Below are 25,593 nucleotides of genomic sequence, written 5' to 3' on the forward strand. Positions count from 1 at the left end.
CCGCTGATACAAGGCAGGATGGATCCATGCTTTCATGTTGTTGAGGCCAAATTGTGAGCCGAGCATCTGAATGTGTCAGCAGAAATGGAGACTCATCAGACCAGGCAACGTTTCTCCAATCTTCTATTGTCCAGTTTTGGTGAGCCTGTGTGAATTGTAGCCTCAGTTTCCTGTTCTTAGCTGACAGGAGCGGCACCCGGTGTGGTCTTCTGCTGCTGTAGACCATCTGCCTCAAGGTTGGACGTGTTGTGTGTTCAGAGATGCTCTTCTGCAGACCTCGGTTGTAACGAGTGCTTATTTGAGTTACTGTTGCCTTTCTATCAGCTGGAACCAGTCTGGCCATTCTCCTCTGACCTCTGGCATCAACAAGGCATTTGCGCCCACAGAACTGCCGCTCACTGGATATTTCCTCTTTGTCGGACCATTCTCTGTAAACCCTAGAGATGGTTGTGCGTGAAAATCCCAGTAGATCAGCAGTTTCTGAAATACTCAGAGCAGCCCGTCTGGCAGCAACAACCATGCCACGTTCAGCGTCTCTTAAATCCCCTTTCTTCCCCATTCTGATGCTCAGTTTGAACTGCAGCAGATCCTCTTGACCATGTCTACATGCCTACATGCAGAGAGCTGCTGCCATGTGATTGGCTGATTAGAAATGAACAAGCTCTTGGACAGGTGTACCTAATAAAGTGGCCGGTGAGTATAATAGAAATCTTTATTAACAGTATAAATGTCTTTTGGAATAAAACTGGGTTGTGTATTTCACATGTACAGTCATATAAGACATAAAACAATTCAAACTCTCATTTAACAGCTGAAATGAACAGTTGAGGAGTTAAACAGACGTGACAAACGCAGAACACAGACACGATCAATAATATTTGGAGGTTTTCTACTAGAAAGCATTTTATATAAGAGCGTACATCTCTCCAACTGCAGCTCTGTGGAATCATCAACAAGCTTTCATCTTCATACAGGCAAACCAGAAATAAGTCTGAAAGCAGATATAACTGAACTGTAGAGTAATTAGAGTATGATTATGTGAGGACAGTAAAACACAGACAGTGTTTAATACAGTAGACCAACAGCTCAATATTTGGGAGCCTCCATTATTCAGATGCTTTACCCTGAGCATGAGTTCTTAAGTGTTTTATCTGGAATAGCTGAAGTCTGAGCATCATTAGACAGTGTTTGGAGGAAACTGGTCATATATAATAGGGACCCTCTTTAACAGCTGATCATTTTGGTTTATTAAAATCCTTTACATATAAAATTCTATCAAACATTAGCCAGATTAAACGGTTCTGACAGATAGAGATGGATGAACGACAGCTGAAAGCATAGATAAATCTGTAGACAGAACATTAAACAGGTACTGAGTGAATATAAAATAACAGCATTATAAACTGGTATGAACATCCATATTTCTCACACGCATTTATTGAAGCAAATTGTACATTATTACATAAGGAACGAATGTATTTACATTTCGCCACACCGCAGCCTCCTGCACCTGCTGTACACAGAGTGTCCACTGGAGGCGCTGGTGTGACGATCTTCAGGTATTAATCTAGAGTCACTTGAAGATCGTCAAACAATCTGTATGATCGTCAGGTGCATCTATAATGGCTTGATGATTGAGACGTGACTATAGCGGTTTGACAATTTTCAGGCTTTACTATATCAGTATGACGATCTTCAGACGTGACTATATCAGTATGACGATCTTCAGACGTGACTATATCAGTATGACGATCTTCAGACGTGACTATATCAGTATGACGATCTTAAGACGTGACTATATCGGTTTGAAGATCTTCAGACGTGACTATATCAGTATGACGATCTTCAGACGTGACTATATCGGTTTGACGATCTTAAGACGTGACTATATCGGTTTGACGATCTTCAGACGTGACTATATCAGTATGACGATCTTCAGGCGTGACTATATCGGTTTGACGATCTTAAGACGTGACTATATCGGTTTGACGATCTTCAGACGTGACTATATCAGTATGACGATCTTCAGACGTGACTATATCAGTTTGACGATCTTCAGACGTGACTATATCAGTATGACGATCTTAAGACGTGACTATATCAGTTTGACGATCTTCAGACGTGACTATATCAGTATGACGATCTTCAGACGTGACTATATCGGTTTGACGATCTTCAGACGGGACTATATCAGTATGACGATCTTCAGACGTGACTATATCAGTATGACGATCTTCAGACGTGACTATATCGGTTTGACGATCTTCAGACGGGACTATATCAGTATGACGATCTTCAGACGTGACTATATCAGTATGACGATCTTCAGACGTGACTATATCAGTATGATGATCTTCAGACGTGACTATATCGGTTTGACGATCTTCAGACGTGACTATATCGGTTTGACGATCTTCAGACGTGACTATATCAGTTTGACGATCTTCAGACGTGACTTTATCAGTTTGACGATCTTCAGACGTGACTATATCAGTTTGACGATCTTCAGACGTGACTATATCAGTTTGACGATCTTCAGACGTGACTATATCGGTTTGACGATCTTCAGACGTGACTATATCGGTTTGACGATCTTCAGACGTGACTATATCAGTTTGACGATCTTCAGACGTGACTATATCGGTTTGACGATCTTCAGACGTGACTATATCGGTTTGACGATCTTCAGACGTGACTATATCAGTTTGACGATCTTCAGACGTGACTATATCGGTTTGACGATCTTCAGACGTGACTATATCAGTTTGACGATCTTCAGACGTGACTATATCAGTTTGACGATCTTCAGACGTGACTATATCAGTTTGACGATCTTCAGACGTGACTATATCGGTTTGACGATCTTCAGACGTGACTATATCGGTTTGACGATCTTCAGACGTGACTATATCAGTTTGACGATCTTCAGACGTGACTTTATCAGTTTGACGATCTTCAGACATGACTATAAATGGTTTGACGATCTTCTGGCGTGACTATAGCGGTTTGACGATCTTCTGGTGTGACTATATCAGTTTAACGATCTTTAGATGTGACTATATCAGTTTGACGATCTTCTGGCGTGACTATATCAGTTTGACGATCTTCAGATGTGACTATATCGGTTTGATGATCTTCTGGCGTGACTCTCAGTTTGATGATCTTCAGGCCTGACTATATCAGTTTGACGACCTTTAGATGTGACTATAGCGGTTTGACGATCTTCAGACGTGACTATATCGATTTGATGATCTTCAGACGTAACTCTACAACAGTTTGACAGTCTTCATCCATGACTCTATATGGGTTTGATGATCTTCAGCTCTGACTCTATATGGGTTTAACGGTCTTGAGCTCTGAGTGCTCGGGCAGCAGTGTGGGGATTTCTGGCAGAGAGTAAAGGCTGGAGTTGAGGAAGGGCTCCTGTAGAGAGACAGCGGTGCAGAGGGACTGGAGGCTGCCGGCGCTCTGCAGATTCCTCTTATAGGCCGTGATGCGGTTATAGATGAAGAACTTCAGACTCTTCCAGTCCCGGTTCCGCAGCGCCTCGGGCTCGGCCTGTAAGCAGCTCTCGCAGTGGCTCTTAGCGGGAACCGTACAGGATGTGATGAAGTTCATCATGTGGCGTTCCACAGCCTGCACCTCCGTCTGCTGCCAAGGCTGCTTCTTCTGCACACGCTTACCTGAGGGAGAACAGCAGTACGCTATAAACACAATACTAGGAACATCACTAACCCTATTAACCCTATATCAGGAGGAACATCGTTAACGCTACTAACACAGTATTAGGAGGAACTTCGTTAACGCTACTAACACAGTATTAGGAGGAACATCGTTAACGCTACTAACACAGTATTAGGAGGAACATTGTTAACGCTACTAACACAATACTAGGAGGAACTTCGTTAACGATATTAACCCAATATTAGGAGGATCATCGTTAACGTTATTAACACAATACTAGGGGGAACATTGTTAATGCTATTAACCCAATATTAGGAGGAACATCGTTAACGATATTAACCCAATATTAGGAGGAACATAGTTAGCGATATTAACACAATACTAAGACAAACATCGTTAACGATATTAACCCAATATTAGGAGGATCATCGTTAACGTTATTAACACAATACTAGGAGGAACATCATTAGCGACATTAACCCAATATTAAGACGAACATCGTTAACGATATTAACCCAATATTAGGAGGATCATCGTTAACGTTATTAACACAATAATAGGAGGAACATCGTTAACGTTATTAACACAATAATAGGAGGAATATAGTTAACGATATTAACCCAATATTAGGAAGAACATCGTTAACGTTATTAACACAATAATAGGAGGAACATCGTTAAAGATATTAACACAATATTAGGAGGATCATCGTTAACTATATTAACACAATAATAGGAGGATCATCGTTAACTATATTAACCCAATATTAGGAGGATCATCGTTAACTATATTAACACAATAATAGGAGGATCATCGTTAACTATATTAACCCAATATTAGGAGTAACATTGTTAACGATATTAACACAATATTAGGAGGAACATCGTTAACAATATTAACCCAATATTAGGAGGATCATCGTTAATGTTATTAACACAGTAATAGGACTAACATAGTTAACGTTATTAACACAATATTAGGAGGAACATTGTTACCGATACTAACACAATATTAGGAGGAACATTGTTACCGATACTAACACAATATTAGGAGGAATATAGTTAACGATATTAACCCAATATTAGGAGGAACATCGTTAATGTTATTAACACAGTAATAGGACTAACATAGTTAACGTTATTAACACAATATTAGGAGGAACATTGTTACCGATACTAACCCAATATTAGGAGGAACATTGTTACCGATACTAACACAATATTAGGAGGAATATAGTTAACGATATTAACCCAATATTAGGAGGAACATCATTAACGTTATTAACACAATAATAGGAGGAACATCGTTAAAGATATTAACACAATATTAGGAGGCTCATCGTTAACTATATTAACACAATAATAGCAGGATCATCGTTAACTATATTAACCCAATATTAGGAGGATCATCGTTAACTATATTAACACAATATTAGGAGGATCATCGTTAACTATATTAACACAATACTAGGAGGAACATCGTTAACTATTTTAACCCAATATTAGGAGGAACATCGTTAACGTTATTAACACAATATTAGGAGGATCATCGTTAACTATTTTAACCCAATATTAGGAGGAACATCGTTAACGTTATTAACACAATATTAGGAGGAACATCGTTAGCGATATTAACACAATACTAGGAGGAACATCGTTAGCGATATTAACCCAATATTAGGAGGAACATCGTTAGCGATATTAACACAATACTAGGAGGAACATCGTTAGCGATATTAACCCAATATTAGGAGGATCATCGTTAACTATATTAACACAATACTAGGAGGAACATCGTTAGCGATATTAACACAATACTAGGAGGAACATCGTTAGCGATATTAACCCAATATTAGGAGGATCATCTTTAACTATATTAACACAATAATAGGAGGAACATAGTTAACGATATTAAATAAACGCTATAAATAAAAAATACATCTGACCTCATGATATCAAACGGTAATTTCAGACTAAGCGTGCAATGACCTTAACCCTTCACGAGGACCAGAGAAACGTATTAAACCATGATTAGACAGAAATACAAACCAATGACGGTGGGAGAGCGGAGGTCCTCCTGTGTGCTCCTGCGCTCCTCGTCCCACACCACAACCTTTTCTGTGGATAAACACAACACACTACAATAAAGGAACACTCCTTGTTGTTTAAAAGGAAAGTTTAAAGGAACTTTTACCAGTATAAAGTCCATTCAGCGGAGTCTGGCAAGAGCACTTAGCATAGCATTAGCTTAGCATAGACCACTGAATTGGATTAGAACATTAGCATACTGCTCAAAAACGACTAAATAGTTTGTATAATTTTGCTGTTTAAAGCTAGACTCTTCTGTAGTTACATGTTGTACGAAGATTGAGGGAAAATGAAAAGTTGCTATCTTCTAGGCCAGGGGTGTCCTGGAGAGTTTAGCGCCGACCCTAATCAAACACACCTGAACCAGCTAATCAAGCTATTACTAGGTATACTAGAAACTTCCTGGCAGGTGTGTTGAAGTTGGAGCTAAACTCAGCAGGACACCGGCCCTCCAGGACCAACTTTGGACACCCCTGTTCTAGGCTGATATAGCTAGGAACTTTGCTAGCCAAATCAGCCTAAAAAACAACTACTTTTCATTTCGACTCGAACCAGCAACCTATCGGTCTGTTTTAGTACACTATATAAGTGCAGATGAGTGGGATGCTGATGCTGTAATCCAATTTCCTGATCTATGCTAAGCTAACAGTGCTCCTGCCACAATATGTCCTGTTAACATCGACATCTCAGTGTATATATGTGTGTGTGGGTGTATACAACCCACCGTCCGGCTCAACCCGGATCTCCTCCAGGCTCCTGCCGTAGTACTCTGCTAGTCGCCCCTGTTGCAGCGCTAGCAGGAGTTTGCTGATGCGGGCGAGCTGCAGCGTTCTGTTAGCGGGCGGCTGCAGTGTGTTCTGCAGGCCGAGTGCATTCTGCAGCTCCTGCATCTGTCTGTCGGTCAGGTCCATGACGCTCAGCAGCGCCCCCATGTGGATCCTCAGGCCTCCAGACGTCAGGCTCTCCGGGCTCGCTGCGCCACAGCTCCTAGCAAAGCCTCGCAGACAGTCTGAGCCGCGGAAGTGCGTCATGGCGGCGGGTCTGGCGAACATGTAGCCGTTGTCTTTGGGAACGCCGCATTCCTCTCTGTGGTGCACCAGAAGATCCAGGGCGAACTGCATGCTGGGATTAAGGAGGACCGGAACCGGACGACCACAGCGCCCCCTGGTGATAATCCTGGTGAAGCTCCTGCAGACCAGTGTGGTGTAAAGCAGTTTAAATTATATCATCAGTGAGTAATTAATTATGCAGTATCACTGCTCTGTTTACGTTATTTTAATTAGTTACTCATGATGTCTTGCCTTAAATACAGTGAATAATTCAACAACTAACTAAAGGAGCCCAGAGGGGAGCGGCGCACATGTTAGAGTGAAAAAACTACTTTCATTCACACATATTGATGTGCACTTCACACTCGAGTTAATCAATAGCATCTACGTATCGCCCAGCCCTACTTCAGACACAGTAAACACCACTTCAGTGATGTAGTTTAAGTGGACTCACCCAAGGCTGCTCCAGAGCCTGTTCTCCACCTCGGAGTGTGTCCAGTTTACACACAGCATCGGGTCGGAGTCTCTGGACAGATAGGCAGAGACAGGCATGCTGGACACGGCTCCCTCGCGCCGGCGGTTCAGCAGGATCATCTGCGCCAGACACGCCTTCGCCAGCTCCGTCCAGGCCTTCCCAGAGGCCCTCTGCGCCAGATCCGCTCTCCAGCGCTCCGCTGCTCCCCGCAGGTGTGTGTGCATCTTCTGCACATCCTCCACGAAGGCCATTAGCAGCGGTGGGCTGCGGTCCTGCGATCTAGAGCTCCGCAGCGCCGCCCTGGAGATCAGCTGCCCCCACTGCGCCCGGTGCAGCTCCTGGAACTCGGAGGCAGAGCGCACCTGCTGCCGGCGGTTGGAGATCAGGCCCTGCGCCTTCAGCAGCTTGCTCACCTTTAGCAGGGAGATGCCCAGCTTTCTAGCTAGGGACGGCAGCCGGAAACTCCCACTCTCACTCTCGAATCCGCAGGTGCTCTTCACCGCTTCAATGGTTTCTGTGAACTTCTGAGGATTCACGCAGTCCTGCAGCGTTTTGATGGAGGTGGTCTTCCGAGCGTTGTGAACTAGCCTTCCCAGCTCCCGCATCTTATCCCGCACGTACTGCTTGTTCTGCGCCGATACTCCTCCTTTGTTGAGCAGGTGCTGTCCGATCTTGACGATCACGCGGTCCTTGCGGATGATCTCAGTGACGGGGCCGGGGTTCATGGCGCTGATCACGGCCCACAGCTGCTGGCTCATGTTGGCAGGCACCGGCCCTGTGTAAGTGCACATGGACTGCACGCGGTTCTTGCCTGGCCTGCTGGCGCTGGACTGCGGCTTGAGTCCGCAGGTGCGCATGTGCCTCCACAGCACCTTCCTAGTGTAGAGCCCTTGGCAGTAGGCGCAGTGCATGAAGTCCTCTCCCTGCGCGTCTCTGGGCGGCCGCTTTGACGGCACCAGCTCTCCCCTGCCGCACTGCATCACCACAGCGTTGTGGGCGTAGTTCCCGCGATTGCGTATGTAGTCTAGCTGCTTCTTGCGCTCTTTGGAGCCCTTAGGAAAGCTGAGCGCCGTCTCCACCTCGGGTTTGTTGGCGTGCGAGCTCTCCAGGTGCCGCGCCATCTTGGCGTAGGGTTTGGAGCAGAATAGGCAGTAGTGCCTCTTGTTGTAGACTCGGCCGCCATCTCGCTTCTGACACGCGCTGACAATGATGCCGCCGGGCGAGGGCACACTGCACTCCTCTGTCTCAGATGCGGCGCTCTGCGGTTCGGGTTTGGCCTCCGCCTCCACCGCTGCGCCCTCCAGCTCCAGAGAACTGACCGATCCAGACTCGTCCTCGTCCAGCTCCTCGTCCAGCAGCTGAAGGATGGTCTGGTTGGGCGTCAGGCTGGCGTCGCTCTCGCTGTCTGAAGTGCTGTCCGAGAAATAATCGTCAGAAAACGCTGCCGCTGAATCGAAGAGCTCGCCTGAATATTTCTGAAGATCTGCGTCTTTCACCTAGAGAAAACACACACACATGTAGAGCTCACACACACTCTGAGTGCACATTACAACAGGAAAATCAGCTTATCTGTGAGAGTTTGATGAGCCCTCATCAGATGACGACACCATATTTATAGTCAGTGTCTTCAGTGGACACACATCCCACAAACACATCAGAATAATTAACTTAAATTACACCTAATTAAACTAATTTAAACACATATTCAATACGAAACCTTCAGCGATTTAATGAGTGAGGAGTGTGAAGCGCACCTTTTGGGAAGAACTGTTCTGCGCAGACGCTCCATCCATCTGAACCAGACAGAAATAAATAAATAAATATATATACTGATTAATTAATGAATCATTCCTGAATTGTGAAGGATCAGTTATTAGTTTAATTTGGAATATTCAGTGATGTGAAGACATTAGGTACAATATAAACACACACTGATCCACATAACCTTACACTGATGATTGGTGATTAATAATTATATTTACTACTTATTTTAATGATTATAATTGTTAAACATTATTATACAACACTTCATATCATAAACATAAGGCATTTATTTTCAGTAGATACATTAATTCATGTACGCGATGTGTCTCTCAGCTCAGCATGTGTGATGTTGAAAGTGTTTAATAGGTAGAGTAAAACACTAGTTAATGTTCTCCATTATGAGCTCATTAAACACACACACACACACACACACACACACACACACACACACACACACACACACACACTCCAGTCTGCGCACTCACATCAGTTTTCTTCCTCCTGAGGTGTGTGTGTTTGTGTTCTTCATTAACACTCGGAGTGTATGATCCTCCTTCTCTAGACGCATCCATACTGTAAAACATCAGCATGGAGAGTATAAACACACACACACACACACACACACACACACACACACACACACTGATGTTTGTACTGTATATTCTCTCCTCCTCTAATCTGCACATTTACATCTTCACAGTCCTCCATCCTGCCTGATTTATGAGCCCTTTTCCTCATGGGGACCGAAGGAATGTCCCCACAAGGTCAGAATTTACTAGTTTTGCTATACTTGAGGGGGTCGACACACTGATGAATACCAGGCACGCACACACACACACACACACACACACACACGCACACACACACACGCACACACACACACACACATTCATTCTGGATGATTTATGAGCTGTCTTCCTCATGGGGACCACAAAAATGTCCCCGCAAGGTCAAAACACACACACACACACAAAAAGAGAAACACACACACACAGGGTTGTTTTCGTGAATTATGGGGACACTCCTTTCCTTTTTTCCTCCCCCGACTGTGTGTGACACTATGAGCCTCGTGATGAACGTGCACACGGGTAATGTCCTCATAACTCACCTTCTCCAGTAATACTGTGTCACACACCACTGACATTATACAAGTGTGTGTCACAGAGAGGACGCTGGGTAATCACACACACACACACACACACACACACACACAGCTCATTCCTTATGATTTATAAGCCTTTTGAAAAACCGGGAGCCACACACTCTACTACATTTACACACGCACACACACACACACACACGCACGCACACACACACACACACACACTGCACAAACTACAATTACACACACAAACACTCTACACTTACACAAACATCACTTAAACACACACAACGCTACACTTACACACAGAAACACTATACTACACTCACACACACCACTTTAATACACACTACAGTACACTTACACACAAACATTACATAAACTTACACACACTACACGAGACCTAAACACACAGACTGCACTATACAAACACACACACACACACACACACACACACTCAAACACAAACATTACACTGACTGACTGAGAGAGAGAGAGAGAGAGAGAGAGAGAGAGAGAGAGAGAGAGAGCAGTTGTGTGTGATTGTCGGGACTTTCCTCAGTGTTGTGTTGTTTATCCCGACTCTAACAGTACAGTCCAGTGTTTCTGTCTCTCTCTCTCTCCACAGAACACTGGTGTCTGCAGGGTTACTCCTCAGATTATCAGTGTGTGTGTGTGTGTGTATGTGCGTGTGTGTGTGTGTGTGTGTGTGTGTGTGTGTGTGTATCATCATGTTTACGGTAATAATCCGTCATTTCTCTCACCTCAGCGCTTTGTTCTCCACGGAGGCGCTGCAGATTCTGGCCAGCAGATCCACTCCGTGCTCCATCGCTGCTCCACACCGAACTCATACACACACACTGAACAGCACAGCTCTCTCTCTCTCTAACACACACACTCACTCACTCACTCCCGTCCGCGCTTTACGGGCTTTTCCTCCGTCTGATTAATCTCTCCGCGGGTGTCCGCTGTTTATCAGCATCTGTACAGTCGCTGTGCTGAACTCTGCGCGCTCCAGCGCCCCGCGGCGGCCTGGTGCACTACTGCACCAACTATATACATTTACTCATTTATTCATCAGGGGTCGCCACAGCGGAATGAACCCACGCCAACACGGGGAGAACATGCAAACTCTACACAGAAACACCAACTGACCCAGCCGGGATTTGAACCAGTGACCTACCCACAGGTTGGTGGCCTTAGTAAACTTATGATTCAGTGCGCTGGCGGCCATCAGCCTGTCATCTTGAGCAAAGAGATTGACGATTGACGTTACATTGTTCCACCACAAGATGGCGACAGAGATCGCGTGATTAGTCTGTGCTGCGGACTACGTTTCTCTCATCTTAAATGTAAAACTACAGCTGAACAGCTATAGAAGAGGTAAGTGCTGTTCTGATGCTGCGTTCACGCCAGACGCGGCATGCGCTAATAAATCGTGCTATTCGCGTGTATATAGTGTGAACATTTTCAGTTTACTTGCCTTAATCGCGCTTCACTTCAGAACAGTCTTGGATTCGTGTTATAGGCAGGGCTTCTGTCCGCCCGGTCACTCTAGCTTCATTGCTAAATGGCTAATATGAATGTTATTGAGAGGGTAGCTGTGCTTTATGAAGGCTGAAAAACAGCGTGGATTCGTTCGGCGCCGTGTCTGAGTCCACTAGATCCATTCAGAGGTGCAGCAGCTCTGAGTTCATCAACTCCTCCAGAAACTGTACCTGGATGATGGAGGCTTTCAGCGGTGCTTCAGACTGAGCCCAGTGTGATGAACTGTTGTCTGGAGTCGGCAAGAGGATTTCCCCTCGGGACACCAACAACAGGCGCTACGTCATAATCACACGCCTACAAGAGAAAGCTCCTGATTGGGTAACATGGCAAGAATGTCCGCTGAAGTTCAGATTTTCCAACTCGAGCGATGCCGTGATTCACGAATTAAGCATATCAAATGTGCAAAATGTTTAACTCTCGCCTTCTCATTCGCACGAATCGCGCCGCAGGATGTCTAATTTGCATAAACTTAACATGTAAATCACTTGCGCTTGATGCTTCAGCTGTGTGTGGTGTGAATGCAGCATAAGTCGATCTCTTGTGTTTTGTATTGCTATATATATATATCATAGTATTACAGTAGTGTTTGCTTTGCTTTGTAGACTGATGGCATTTCATGCTGTTCTGCCTTATCATCTTAACATGTGAGCTAAATCAGCTGTTCTGTCATCACTGTAGACATTACACTAGAGAATCACTCAGACACTAGCTCTACAGTGATGTGTGTGAAGTAGCAGCGGCTTCTGCTGTTCTGACGTCAGCTGCAGATGTGAATGAACACCGAAAGAAAGTAGTTCCTCATACAAAAGGGTTTTTTAGACTGTGTGTGTGATTTATTATTATTTTTTGTTTGTTTTATATACACAATTATGTCGGCGGATTGTTGTATAAACACAATATCACACTTGTAGCAGTGCTATATCGCTATATATCGGCATGGGGTGGAGCTAGGGGGGTGGCCACCTCTGGCAAAATCATGACCACCTCACTTATATTAACTCCTAAAGTTTAAATATACTGTGTGTGTGTATATATATATGCGATTATACATTGGAGAATACAATAAATAGCTGGGTGGAGCAGTACTGAACTAATCTCTAATATATAGTCTCATGTATAATCTCTAATATAGTTCAGTACTGCACCACTGATCTGCTTTACATCATTTTAATCTTTCTAGTGTATTTTAACACACCGCTGATTTATATAACATATAATCTGTCATTTAATCTATATAATCACCACAGGCCTGCTGATCTCTATAATACATCTAATATTAATAAATGGCAGAGTGCAGCTCTTCTGTCTGTCCACACGGGGGCGACAGAGACTGTTGAGTGTTTCTGTATTTTGAGTAGTAAAACACACAATAAAGCCATTCATATATAATATACAGATCTGTAATGTGACAGTCTTACACCTACAATAAACTAAATAAATGTTATGTTTATTTGCAGCAGGATCAGTTATCCTAAGGCCAGAGGAAATGACGTGTTCACAGATAATTAGTAAAGTCTTTAAGTCAGTTTCCACTGTTATCTCATATTTTAGATATTTAAAGTTATATTTGAGCTCGTAGGCTATAATCTCGACCTTTTCGCTCACACTTTTGTCGTATGTGTGTTATAACATCTATGAGTTTTATGGGTGATTTATTACAATATCTAAAATCAGTTTTCGCTTCTATTTTTCAGCGTACCGCTGAGGACCTTTATTTTGGCACTTCCGGAGCTCTCAGAAGCGGAAGCGGTTCAGTGCGTCCACACGTGTGTTCGAAAACTGCCGAAAATGGGGAAAAGCGACAAACTACAGCAGAGATCGAAGTTTAAAGGCGGAGGGAAGCGGAAACACGGCAAGTGTGTGCTGATGTTCGACGACAAGGACCGACAGTGAGTGAGGCGATGCAGCGCTCAGCAGCTGACATGAGTTTAATCACAGAGCAACAGGCGAACACTCTGTAGCCCGTCTCCATGAGGGGATGGTATAGCACAGGAACAGTTCCTACCTGTGGTCAAACTATTACATAACTGCAGCAAGAGGCTATTCAATGATAACATCACACTAAAACACCTGCCATGGGGTTATTTCAGAATATTTGGATCTTTTTTGGATTCTTTAAAGCTATGGAAATTACAAATGTGAAACCGGAAGTAGACCTCTGTTATTGTTTACATCTCTCAAAATGGTCTCCATTAGAGTCTGAATACTGGGTTCATCATTCATTGTAGTCTGTAGTCAATGGGTTGAGTGAAGGCAGCTCTTTGCTTCATGTGTTAATATGAGCAGGAATACTGTTGACATGTTAAGAGTTTATTGAAGGATCAGATTATAACCAACATTCTCTTTAAAGCACAAATAGAGAAAAGCATGTGATATGCTTCGAGTGTGTGTGTGTGTGTGTGTGTGTGTGTGTTTTGAAGATGGTGTGTAACTGTGTGTTTTGATAATGGCATGTAACTGTGTGTGTGTGTGTGTGTGTGTGTGTGTGTGTGTGTGTGTGTGTGTGTGAGATGATGTTGGTGTGCAACTGTGTATGTGTGTTTGTGATGAAGATGGTGTGTAACCTTGTGTGTGTGTGTGTAACCACGTGTTTTTTGGAAGGAATTTCCTTCGTTATCTTAAGGAGAATGTATTTTTTTTGGTCGGTTATCTAGAAAATAAAGAAGAAAGATAAACATTTGAGGTGCAGTGAAGTGCGCAAGGGTCTGCTATTCCTCCACAGCCCAACACAAACTGGTTAAACACAGCTATTATATATATAAATAAATAAAGGTGGAATATTCCGTTTGGAGTAATGCATGTCTGTTACCTGTATGATCCAATATTAAAGATATTGATCTGCTTAGTTTCTCTTTAATCGGCTTCAATATTTCAGACACAGTAGTTAAAAGTTTGATTGATCTTCTTCATCGTGACCCACCCATAACATCATCCAGCTACTGACCTATAACCTGACCTGCGTATTAACGGCAGCACCAGCGGATATCACTGGATTTACACATGGCGGCTTTATACATCCCCAATATCGAGCGAGTGACTGCGTAAGGCAGTGTGAACAGCACACACTAGATTACTACTGTAGTGTGTGAAGTCATGGACACGTCTCACAGCACGACGCACAACACATCCTTTAATCTCAGGTCTTTAGATAAGATCTGTCCATTTAAAAGATTAACGACATCGAGTTATGTTAACATCTCTAATATGTACACCTGTGTGTGTGTGTGTGTGTGTGTGTTTCAGGGATTTCCTGACAGGTTTCCACAAGCGGAAGCTGGAGCGGCGCAGAGCAGCCCTGGAGGAGATGAAGAGCAAACTGAAGGAGGAGCAGAAACGCCTCAGAGAGGAGGTGAGGAGGACGAGGAGTGATGAAGATGATGATGAGTGAGCTGTGATAATGATGATGGTGTGTGTGTGTGTGTGTGTGTGTGTGTGTGTGTGTGTGTGTGTGTGTTCTGTGTTGTTCCTCCAGAGACGCAAGGAGTATCTGAAGATGCTGCAGGAGCGACGCCAGGCTCTAGGTGAGTGTGTGAGGTCAGAGGTCATGGCAGCATCACGTGTTGTCTTGTGTGTGAGGTCATGTCATCATCATCGTGTGTGTGTGTAGATGAGGCAGACGAGCTGGAGGAGGCGATCACAGCGACCACGGAGTGTGTTCAGTACGATCATCCAAACCACACCGTCACCGTGACGACCATCAGCGACCTCGACCTATCAGCAGACAGATTACTGGAGCCAGCACAGGTGAACAACCAATCATCAGCTAGCGAATTAACCAGCACATGACAAGTCCAGCCTGATTAACACTGAGTGTGTGTGTGTGTGTGTGTGTGTGTGTGTGTGTGTGTGTGTGTGTGTGTGTCTGTCTCCAGAGAGATGAAGGTGATGCTGAGGAGCGAGAGAGAACTGAAGCTCTTCCCAAGCAAGCTGGAAACCCTCTGCTGTCCAAGAAGTATGACTGATTGATTATTAAATATTGATTAATGAATTACTCCCTCATCTGATCATCAACACCACACACACACACACACACACACACACACACACACACTGAGATTTCAGCATATTCAGTCCACACATCAGAGACTTCACTTGTGTGTGTGTGTGATTTGTGTGTGTGTGTGATCAGTGTGTGTGTGTGATTTGTGTGTGTGTGTGATCAGTGTGTGTGTGTGATTTGTGTGTGTGTGTGTGATCGGTATGTGTGTTCAGTAGTCTTGATTCCCGCTGGTGTGTTTCTGCAGGATTCAGAGCCTCACGGCGTCCCTCAACAGTCTGGTTAAACAGAAGAAGAGGAGAAAACAGAAGCGGAGACAGGAAGCCAAGAGGAGGAGTCATCAGAGCGACAGGAAGTCGTCATCATCATCATCGTCTGTCCACAACAACAAGCAGAAACAATGCAAGAGCACCAAGAGGCAGCGGCGCAGGCAGACCGGCCGCAACGAGCGCGGTCAGGACTGAACAATCACCACAGACCCAACCACCTGCTGAATCACTGCATCAATGACTCTCTGAATCAGTGAACAGGCTCTCTGAATCAGCACATTGCTGAACTCCTCTTTAAAGTGGCGTATGTTCATCTCGGAGCGTCTTATTGAGTTATTCCCAGTATATAACTGCCTTTTCTATGTGCTGAGACCTGCATTACAGCGTCATTAAAGGAACACTCCTGCTGTACACTAGCTTCATGTGTGATGTTGACGAGAATGTGTGTGTGTTTCTGCTGTAGTCGGGGGTCATTAGCGCTGGTGTGGAGTGGAGGATGTTAGGTTTAGTCTTTAAAATACTCCTGCTGAGTTATCCAATGGTGTATCCTTGATTGCTGTGCTCGACCTACAGGATGGCTGACAACTATATTAGCCTCTACACCAGCGGACGATATCTATAACTATATTAGCCTCTATACCAATGTACGATAACTATAACGATAACTATATTAGCCTCTACACCAGTGGACGATAACTATAACGATAACTATATTAGCCTCTACACCAGCGGACGATAACTATAACGATAACTATATTAGCCTCTACACCAGCGGACGATATCTATAACTATATTAGCCTCTACACCAGTGGACGATATCTATAACTATATTAGCCTCTACACCAGTGTACGATAACTATATTAGCCTCTACACCAGTGTACGATAACTATAACGATAACTATATTAGCCTCTACACCAGCGGACGATAACTATAGCGATAACTATATTAGCCTCTACACCAGCGGACGATAACTATAGCGATAACTATATTAGCCTCTACACCAGTGGACGATAACTATAACGATAACTATATTAGCCTCTACACCAGCGGACGATATCTATAACTATATTAGCCTCTACACCAGCGGACGATAACTATAACGATAACTATATTAGCCTCTACACCAGTGGACGATAACTATAACGATAACTATATTAGCCTCTACACCAGCGGACGATATCTATAACTATATTAGCCTCTACACCAGCGGACGATATCTATAACTATATTAGCCTCTACACCAGTGGACGATAACTATAACGATAACTATATTAGCCTCTATACCAATGTACGATAACTATAACAATAACTATATTAGCCTCTACACCAGCGGACGATAACTATAACGATAACTATATTAGCCTCTACACCAGCGGACGATAACTATAGCGATAACTATATTAGCCTCTACACCAGCGGACGATATCTATAACTATATTAGCCTCTACACCAGCGGACGATATCTATAACTATATTAGCCTCTACACCAGCGGACGATATCTATAACTATATTAGCCTCTATACCAATGTACGATAACTATAACGATAACTATATTAGCCTCTACACCAGCGGACGATAACTATAATGATAACTATATTAGCCTCTACACCAGCGGACGATAACTATAACGATAACTATATTAGCCTCTACACCAGTGTACGATAACTATAACGATAACTATATTAGCCTCTACACCAGCGGACGATAACTATAGCGATAACTATATTAGCCTCTACACCAGTGGATAATTATAACGGTAACTATATTAGCCTCTACACCAGCGGATGATATCTATAACTATATTAGCCTCTACACCAGCGGACGATAACTATAACTATATTAGCATCTACACCAGTGGACGATAACTATAACGATAACTATATTAGCCTCTACACCAGCGGACGATAACTATAGCGATAACTATATTAGCCTCTACACCAGCGGACGATATCTATAACTATATTAGCCTCTACACCAGCGGACGATATCTATAACTATATTAGCCTCTATACCAATGTACGATAACTATAACGATAACTATATTAGCCTCTACACCAGCGGACGATATCTATAACTATATTAGCCTCTACACCAGTGGACGATAACTATAACGATAACTATATTAGCCTCTACACCAGCGGACGATAACTATAACGATAACTATATTAGCCTCTACACCAGCGGACGATAACTATAACGATAACTATATTAGCCTCTACACCAGTGTACGATAACTATAACGATAACTATATTAGCCTCTACACCAGCGGACGATAACTATAACGATAACTATATTAGCCTCTACACCAGTGTACGATAACTATAACGATAACTATATTAGCCTCTACACCAGCGGACGATAACTATAGCGATAACTATATTAGCCTCTACACCAGTGGATAATTATAATGGTAACTATATTAGCCTCTACACCAGCGGACGATATCTATAACTATATTAGCCTCTACACCAGCGGACGATATCTATAACTATATTAGCCTCTACACCAGTGGACGATAACTATAACGATAACTATATTAGCCTCTACACCAGCGGACGATATCTATAACTATATTAGCCTCTACACCAGCGGACGATAACTATAACGATAACTATATTAGCCTCTACACCAGCGGACGATAACTATAACGATAACTATATTAGCCTCTACACCAGTGTACGATAACTATAACGATAACTATATTAGCCTCTACACCAGCGGACGATAACTATAGCGATAACTATATTAGCCTCTACACCAGTGGATAATTATAACGGTAACTATATTAGCCTCTACACCAGCGGACGATATCTATAACTATATTAGCCTCTACACCAGCGGACGATATCTATAACTATATTAGCCTCTACACCAGCGGACGATATCTATAACTATATTAGCCTCTACACCAGTGGACGATATCTATAACTATATTAGCCTCTACACCAGCGGACGATATCTATAACTATATTAGCCTCTACACCAGCGGACGATATCTATAACTATATTAGCCTCTACACCAGCGGACGATATCTATAACTATATTAGCCTCTACACCAGCGGACGATATCTATAACTATATTAGCCTCTACACCAGCGGACGATATCTATAACTATATTAGCCTCTACACCAGCGGACGATAACTATAACGATAACTATATTAGCCTCTACACCAGCGGACGATATCTATAACTATATTAGCCTCTACACCAGCGGACGATATCTATAACTATATTAGCCTCTACACCAGCGGACGATATCTATAACTATATTAGCCTCTACACCAGCGGACGATATCTATAACTATATTAGCCTCTACACCAGCGGACGATAACTATAACGATAACTATATTAGCCTCTACACCAGCGGACGATATCTATAACTATATTAGCCTCTACACCAGTGGACGATAACTATAACGATAACTATATTAGCCTCTACACCAGCGGACGATATCTATAACTATATTAGCCTCTACACCAGCGGACGATATCTATAACTATATTAGCCTCTACACCAGTGGACGATATCTATAACTATATTAGCCTCTACACCAGCGGACGATAACTATGACGATAACTATATTAGCCTCTACACCAGCGAACGATAACTATAACGATAACTATATTAGCCTCTACACCAGCGGACGATATCTATAACTATATTAGCCTCTACACCAGTGGACGATAACTATAACGATAACTATATTAGCCTCTACACCAGCGGACGATATCTATAACTATATTAGCCTCTACACCAGCGGACGATATCTATAACTATATTAGCCTCTACACCAGTGGACGATATCTATAACTATATTAGCCTCTACACCAGCGGACGATAACTATAACGATAACTATATTAGCCTCTACACCAGTGGACGATATCTATAACTATATTAGCCTCTACACCAGTGGACGATATCTATAACTATATTAGCCTCTACACCAGTGGACGATATCTATAACTATATTAGCCTCTACACCAGTGGACGATAACTATGACGATAACTATATTAGCCTCTACACCAGCGGACGATAACTATGACGATAACTATATTAGCCTCTACACCAGCGGACAGGAACTACAGCAGTTGAAAGTGGTTCCAGTGCTATAGTTATAATAGTAATAACTATATGGTTTTAACAGCACTCTGCTATTGTCTTAGTTTATATAATAACTTTAGGAATATAGTTATGGTTGTGATGTGAACAGGCTTCAACACTGATATATGACCCATACCTCACTATAACTAAATATTATATATTAATAATAGCTGTGCACAACACAAATGTAGATGTTTATGTTTTTATCCATGGTAAGAGTGAGACATGCAGCAGCTGAGCTGTTTTCATGCCTAATTCACACGGGGAATCAACGTCAAAGCTGGCGACCATCACAGCAGTGTCAGCTGATGTAATTAGTCTGCAATCAGCTACTGTCTGAGCTGGGGTATTTGAATAAAGCAATCTGATTGGCTCACGCTTCTATTGGCACTTAAAAAGTTGAGAAATTCTCAACTTCTGCAGCGAGCAGTGGCGCAGACAGACCCACAATTCAGTTCAGCAACACTTGATGTCACCCATTCAAAGTTGGCGTCAGTGTGCTGGAGGTGTTTCACCCTAGCAACATCCAATAATACCCTAACATCCAGCCTGCAGATCATAGCAAACACCTCAAACACCCTAGCAACCATCCAATAATGCCCTGTCATCCAGCCTGCAGATCATAGCAACCACCTCAAACACCCTACCAACCACCCAATAATACCCTAACATCCAGCCTCCAGATCATAGCAACCACCTCAAACACCCTAGCAACCATTCAATTATACCCTAACATCCAGCCTGCAGATCATAGCAACCACCTCAAACACCCTAGCAACCATCCAATTATACCCTAACATCCAGCCTGCAGATCATAGCAACCACCTCAAACACCCTACCAACCATCCAATTATACCCTATTATCCAGCCTGCAGATCATGGCAACCACCTCAAACACCCTAGCAACCATCCAATTATACCCTAACATCCAGCCTGAAGATCATAGCAACCACCTCAAACACCCTAGCAACCATCCAATTATACCCTAACATCCAGCCTGAAGATCATAGCAACCACCTCAAACACCCTAGCAACCATCCAATAATACTCTAACATCCAGCCCTATGTGTTTCAGAAGTGTGCGTGTGTGCGTGTGTGTGTGTGTGTGTGTTTCAGACGTCTGTACATGTTTTTCAGCAGTGTGTGCATGTGTGCGTGTGCATGTTCTTCAGGAGTGTGTGTGTGTGTGTGTGTTTCAGAAGTGTGCGTGTTCTTCAAGAGTGTGTGCGTATTTCAGAAGTGTGTGTGTTATTTTTCAGCACTATGTGTGTGTTTCAGAAGTGTGTATGTGTGTTCAGAATATGTGTTGTTCAGGAGTGTGTGTGTGTGTGTGTGTGTGTGTGTGTGTGTGTGTGTGAGGGATCTTCAGGGGTGTGTGTTGTTCAGGAGTGTGTGTGTGTTCTCCATGAGTGTGGTGATGTTGGCCAGCAGATGCAGCATGTCTGATATTCAATACACACAGCAGATGGACATACACACACACACACACACACACACACACACACTGTCTGCTATTGTTGAGTGAGCCAATGGGATGAGTGTGTGTTGATGTAAAACTCAGTCCACTCTCATCTGCTGCTCAGGTGACACACACTTGCACACACTCTCTCCCACTCTCACCGCGTGCACCGCTCGTGTGTTTAGCTGCAGTGTGTGTTTGGTCTGTGTGTGTTTGTCTACGTTTGTGTTTTGTCTGTGTGTGTGTTTACGCTGCAGTGTTCGTCTGTGTGAGTTTCAGCTGCAGTGTGTGTTTGTCTGTGTGTGTGTGTGTGTGTTCTGACCATGATGCCTGTGTCTGGAGATGACCTGGTCTGCCCGAAGTTTCAGCCCAACATCTTCGACTCCTCCCGCTGCCACGACTGCTTACGGCAGAAACACCTGCACAACACCTGCAGCGAACACACACCTGAGCAGAACACCACTGCAGCTCCTGGAGGAGGAGGACACAAGGACTGCAGCAGCAACAAGGTCAGACACACACACACACACACATACACTCATATTTATACATATACACACTCACTCAAACACACACACACACACTTATACACTCATATTTATACACTGAAACTTATACACACACACACTTGTACACTCATATTTACACACTCAAACGTATACACACACACACACACACACACTTATTCACTAATATTTATACACTGAAAATTATACACACACACAAACACACACACACTTACAGTCATATGTACACACTTAAACTTATACAAACACACACATTTATACACTCCTACACTCATATTTGCACACTCAAAGTTATATACACATGCACACACACACACACACACACACTTATACACTCATATTTACACACTCAAACTTGTATACGGTCACTTTTTACACACACACACACATTTATACTCTTATATTTACACACACACTTATACATAATCATAAATACACACATGCATATACACACCTGTATACAGCCAAACACACTTATATATACACACACACACACGTATATACACACATATATGCTCATTTACACACACACACACACATACTCTCTCTCTCTCTCTCTCTCTCTCTATATATATATATATATATAAACTCATTAGACACACTCATATGCACACTTGTACACACACAGACACTTAATACACATTCATATATTCTCTCTCTCACTCATATACACACACACACGTATAAACTATATGTCATACACACTTATACACACTCACTGCTTAGAGCTGCTTAACTCAAACTACTGATGTCATTTACTGCACAACAGAGTGTGTGTGTGTGTGTGTGTGTGTGTGTGTGTGTGTGCGTGTGTGCGTGCGTGCGTGCGTGTGTGTGTGTGTGTGTGTTCTCATCATTAATGAATGAAGGCAGATCATTACCCTCTCTCTGTGACATCAGAGAAACCCAATGCACTAGCAGAGAGACCGAGTTACATCTGACTGTTACCAGGAGGGTCTACACCACGCGCTCTGTTGCTAGGGGGTACTAGTAATTGCTAAGTGGTTGCTATGGTGTTTTGGGTAGTTGCTAGGTTCTACTGGGTTGTTGCTAGGGTGTCTTGAGTAGTTTTAGGGGTCCTTTAAATAGTTGCTATATTGTTTTGGGTAGTTGCTAGGTTCTACTGGGTGGTTGCTGTGGTGTCTTGAGTAGTTTCCGGGATCTTTTAAATGGTTGCTGTATTATTGTGAGTGGTTGCTAGGTTCTACTGGGTAGTTTCTATGCTGTCTTGGGTAGTTACTAGATTTTGCTGGGTGGTTAGGGTGTTTTAAGTAGTTTCTATGGTCTTCTAAATGGTTGCTATGGTGTTTTGGGTAGTTGCCAGGGTGTCTTATGTAGTTTTAAGAGTATTTTAAATGGTTTCTATGGTGTTTTGGGTTGTTACCAAGTTCTACTGGGTGGTTGCTAGGGTGTCTTGAGTAGTTTTAGGGGTCTTTTAAAAGGTTACTATATTGTTTTGGGTAGTTGCTAGGTTCTACTGGGTAGTTAATATGGTGTCTTGAGTAGTTGCTAGGTTCTATTGGGTGGTTGCTAGGATCTCTTGAGTTGTTTCTGGTGTCTTCTAAACGGTTGCTATGGTGTTTTGGGTAGTTGCTAGGTTCTATTGGGTGGTTGCTATGATCTCTTGAGTAGTTTCTGGGATCTTCTAAATGGTTGCTATAGTGTTTTGGCTAGTTGCTAGGTTCTGCTGGGTAGTTATTATGGTGTCTTGAGTCTTTGCTAGGTTTTGCTGGGTGGTTTCTATGTTGTCTCTAGTAGTTTCTGGTGTCTTCTAAACGGTTGCTATGGTGTTTTGGGTAGTTGCTAGGTTCTATTGGGTGGTTGCTATGATCTCTTGAGTAGTTTCTGGTGTCTTCTAAATGGTTGCTATAGTGTTTTGGCTAGTTGCTATGTTCTGCTGGGTAGTTATTATGGTGTCTTGAGTCTTTGCTAGGTTTTGCTGGGTGGTTGCTATGTTGTCTTGAGTAGTTTCTGGGGTCTTCTAAAGGGTTGAGTTTGATGAATGCTGACAGCTGCTAATCTAAAATAATGATGAGCAGAAAGCAGAAGCTGACTGAGTTACAGCGGTGAAACCCTACACCGGTACAGTGTGTGAGTCAGCCTGACACTGCTCCAGAACTGACGTTATACCTGCCTTATCTCCAGTAATTGAACAATCACAAAGAACTGTTTAATACATGTTCATCATTGTAAACATCCTCCCGTATGTAGAGACCTGTCTTTAGCACTAGTCAATCACTCTGTAAAAGCGCAGCATCATTCTGCTCTGCTGCTGCTGAGACTGCTTCAACTGTACTGTTCTGCTCTCTGATTGGTCCTGCTCCATCCAACCAATCAGGAGGACTCAGATGTGCTGTCAGTGGTGAGCAGCTACTGTGATGTCAGCAGAGGGGGGCGGGGCTTGGAGGACAGCTCATTTTGCATCTTAAGTCCCGACTGTGACCTTTACCTGTGTGACGGAGACGACGACCAAAGCTCGGACAGGTGAGTCTACAACACCTGTTATACTGCTGTATGAACTGAATGCTGAGTGATTTTACACGAGTGTGTGTGTGTGTGTGTGATTGTTACACATCTTGTCTTATTAGCCTTTAAATATGACATGTTTTGGAAATCATCGTTCCCTCTGTAGGGTGTAAGTGTGTTGAGTTCTGCAATAGTACACCTGTGCTTCCCTTATTAATTCCAGTCAGGGTGAGGATTCTGTATACAGCAGCTCAGAGTCTTCCATCCTTCTCCATCCTCCCTCATCCGGCCACAGAATGACCCGCCTGGACCCGCCGCCGCACCGCACAAGCCCCCGCGGCTGGACGGAGGGCACTCAGAGTCGCAGGGATGGTTTTGGGCAGTTCGGCATTTCTCACGGTGAGGAAAACACCTGTATCAGGTTACTCCTGTGTGGAGCTGGACAGTTGGAGTGGCAGTTTGAGGTGTCAGGTGGTGTTGGGTTGCACAGGCTTTCCTGAGTGATGCACATGATTGTATTAGTAAAGGAAAACTAAAACTACTGGTCTTAAAACTATTTAATTAACTGACATAACATTAAAACGTCACAATAAATGCAAAAACTAAACGAAACTAACATCAGTTACAGAAATAAAGTACTGTGGAGGATAATCTAACCTGTGGCTGTTTAGAGAAACACCAGTAGATGGCGCTTTTACAAGCGAAAACCGTTTCTTTAAATGCCGAAAAAATGTAGGCATGCTTCAGCACATACATCTGTAAAGATATAAAATATAGACGTTTACAGACGTCTATAAAGACGTTTGTCTGAATTCTTCCTGCTTTTTTACTATTATTCCTTTTGTGTGGTTTTGGGTTCAGTGTTTGTTCAAACTATTATTTTCTTTTTATCACTAGGAGGTTTGCACAAGAGTACATGTAAGCTGTGCAAACTCTAATGAAACCAACTACAAACTAAAATAAAAAGCGATTGCAAAACTATAACAACCTTGCTGTTGGGTCACAGTGTATTATCTCACAAATTAACATGGGTCCCGATCTCGTCTGTGTGTCC

The 25,593-nt window shown here is 43.1% G+C and overlaps 2 protein-coding genes across 3 annotated transcripts; one reads left to right on the plus strand and one right to left on the minus strand.

Moving 5' to 3' along the window:
• Positions 1-2,499: 2,499 nt before the first annotated feature.
• On the minus strand, positions 2,500-11,174 carry LOC130220831 (uncharacterized). Of its 2 annotated transcripts, XM_056453069.1 has the most exons (7): positions 10,926-11,174; positions 9,545-9,632; positions 9,050-9,088; positions 7,275-8,791; positions 6,496-6,959; positions 5,733-5,801; positions 2,500-3,683 (listed from the first exon to the last, which is right to left on the minus strand). In XM_056453069.1, the coding sequence occupies exons 1-7, from the start codon at positions 10,988-10,990 to the stop codon at positions 3,331-3,333; spliced, it is 2,595 nt and encodes an 864-aa protein (XP_056309044.1). In that variant the 5' UTR covers positions 10,991-11,174; the 3' UTR covers positions 2,500-3,330. The 2 variants fall into 2 exon arrangements, with proteins under 2 accessions (XP_056309044.1, XP_056309045.1); XM_056453070.1 differs by lacking the exon at positions 9,545-9,632.
• A 2,242-nt stretch (positions 11,175-13,416) lies between these two features.
• Positions 13,417-16,391, plus strand: nol12 (nucleolar protein 12). The gene is made up of 6 exons (XM_056450024.1): positions 13,417-13,598; positions 14,953-15,058; positions 15,182-15,230; positions 15,317-15,453; positions 15,582-15,661; positions 15,954-16,391. Exons 1-6 carry the CDS (start codon positions 13,498-13,500, stop codon positions 16,168-16,170), a joined length of 690 nt encoding a protein of 229 aa, XP_056305999.1. The 5' UTR covers positions 13,417-13,497; the 3' UTR covers positions 16,171-16,391.
• The last annotated feature ends 9,202 nt before the right edge of the window (positions 16,392-25,593 follow it).

The sequence above is a fragment of the Danio aesculapii genome, chromosome 3 (genome assembly GCF_903798145.1).
Source record: "Danio aesculapii chromosome 3, fDanAes4.1, whole genome shotgun sequence".
In the NCBI taxonomy this organism is placed as follows: Eukaryota; Metazoa; Chordata; class Actinopteri; order Cypriniformes; family Danionidae; genus Danio; species Danio aesculapii.

Bases quoted from the DNA above. Each gene is read 5' to 3' on its own strand.
- LOC130220831 (XM_056453069.1), bottom strand. From the start codon at position 10,990: ATGGAGCACGGAGTGGATCTGCTGGCCAGAATCTGCAGCGCCTCCGTG. The intron at 9,633-10,925 runs GTGAGAGAAATG...GATGTTTTACAG, and splicing joins GTGGAGAACAAAGCGCTGAG to TATGGATGCGTCTAGAGAAG. The intron at 9,089-9,544 runs GTGAGTGCGCAG...TGTCTGGTTCAG, and splicing joins TCAGGAGGAAGAAAACTGAT to ATGGATGGAGCGTCTGCGCA.
- nol12 (XM_056450024.1), top strand. From the start codon at position 13,498: ATGGGGAAAAGCGACAAACTACAGCAGAGATCGAAGTTTAAAGGCGGA. The intron at 15,231-15,316 runs GTGAGTGTGTGA...GTGTGTGTGTAG, and splicing joins GGAGCGACGCCAGGCTCTAG to ATGAGGCAGACGAGCTGGAG. The intron at 15,454-15,581 runs GTGAACAACCAA...GTCTGTCTCCAG, and splicing joins GATTACTGGAGCCAGCACAG to AGAGATGAAGGTGATGCTGA.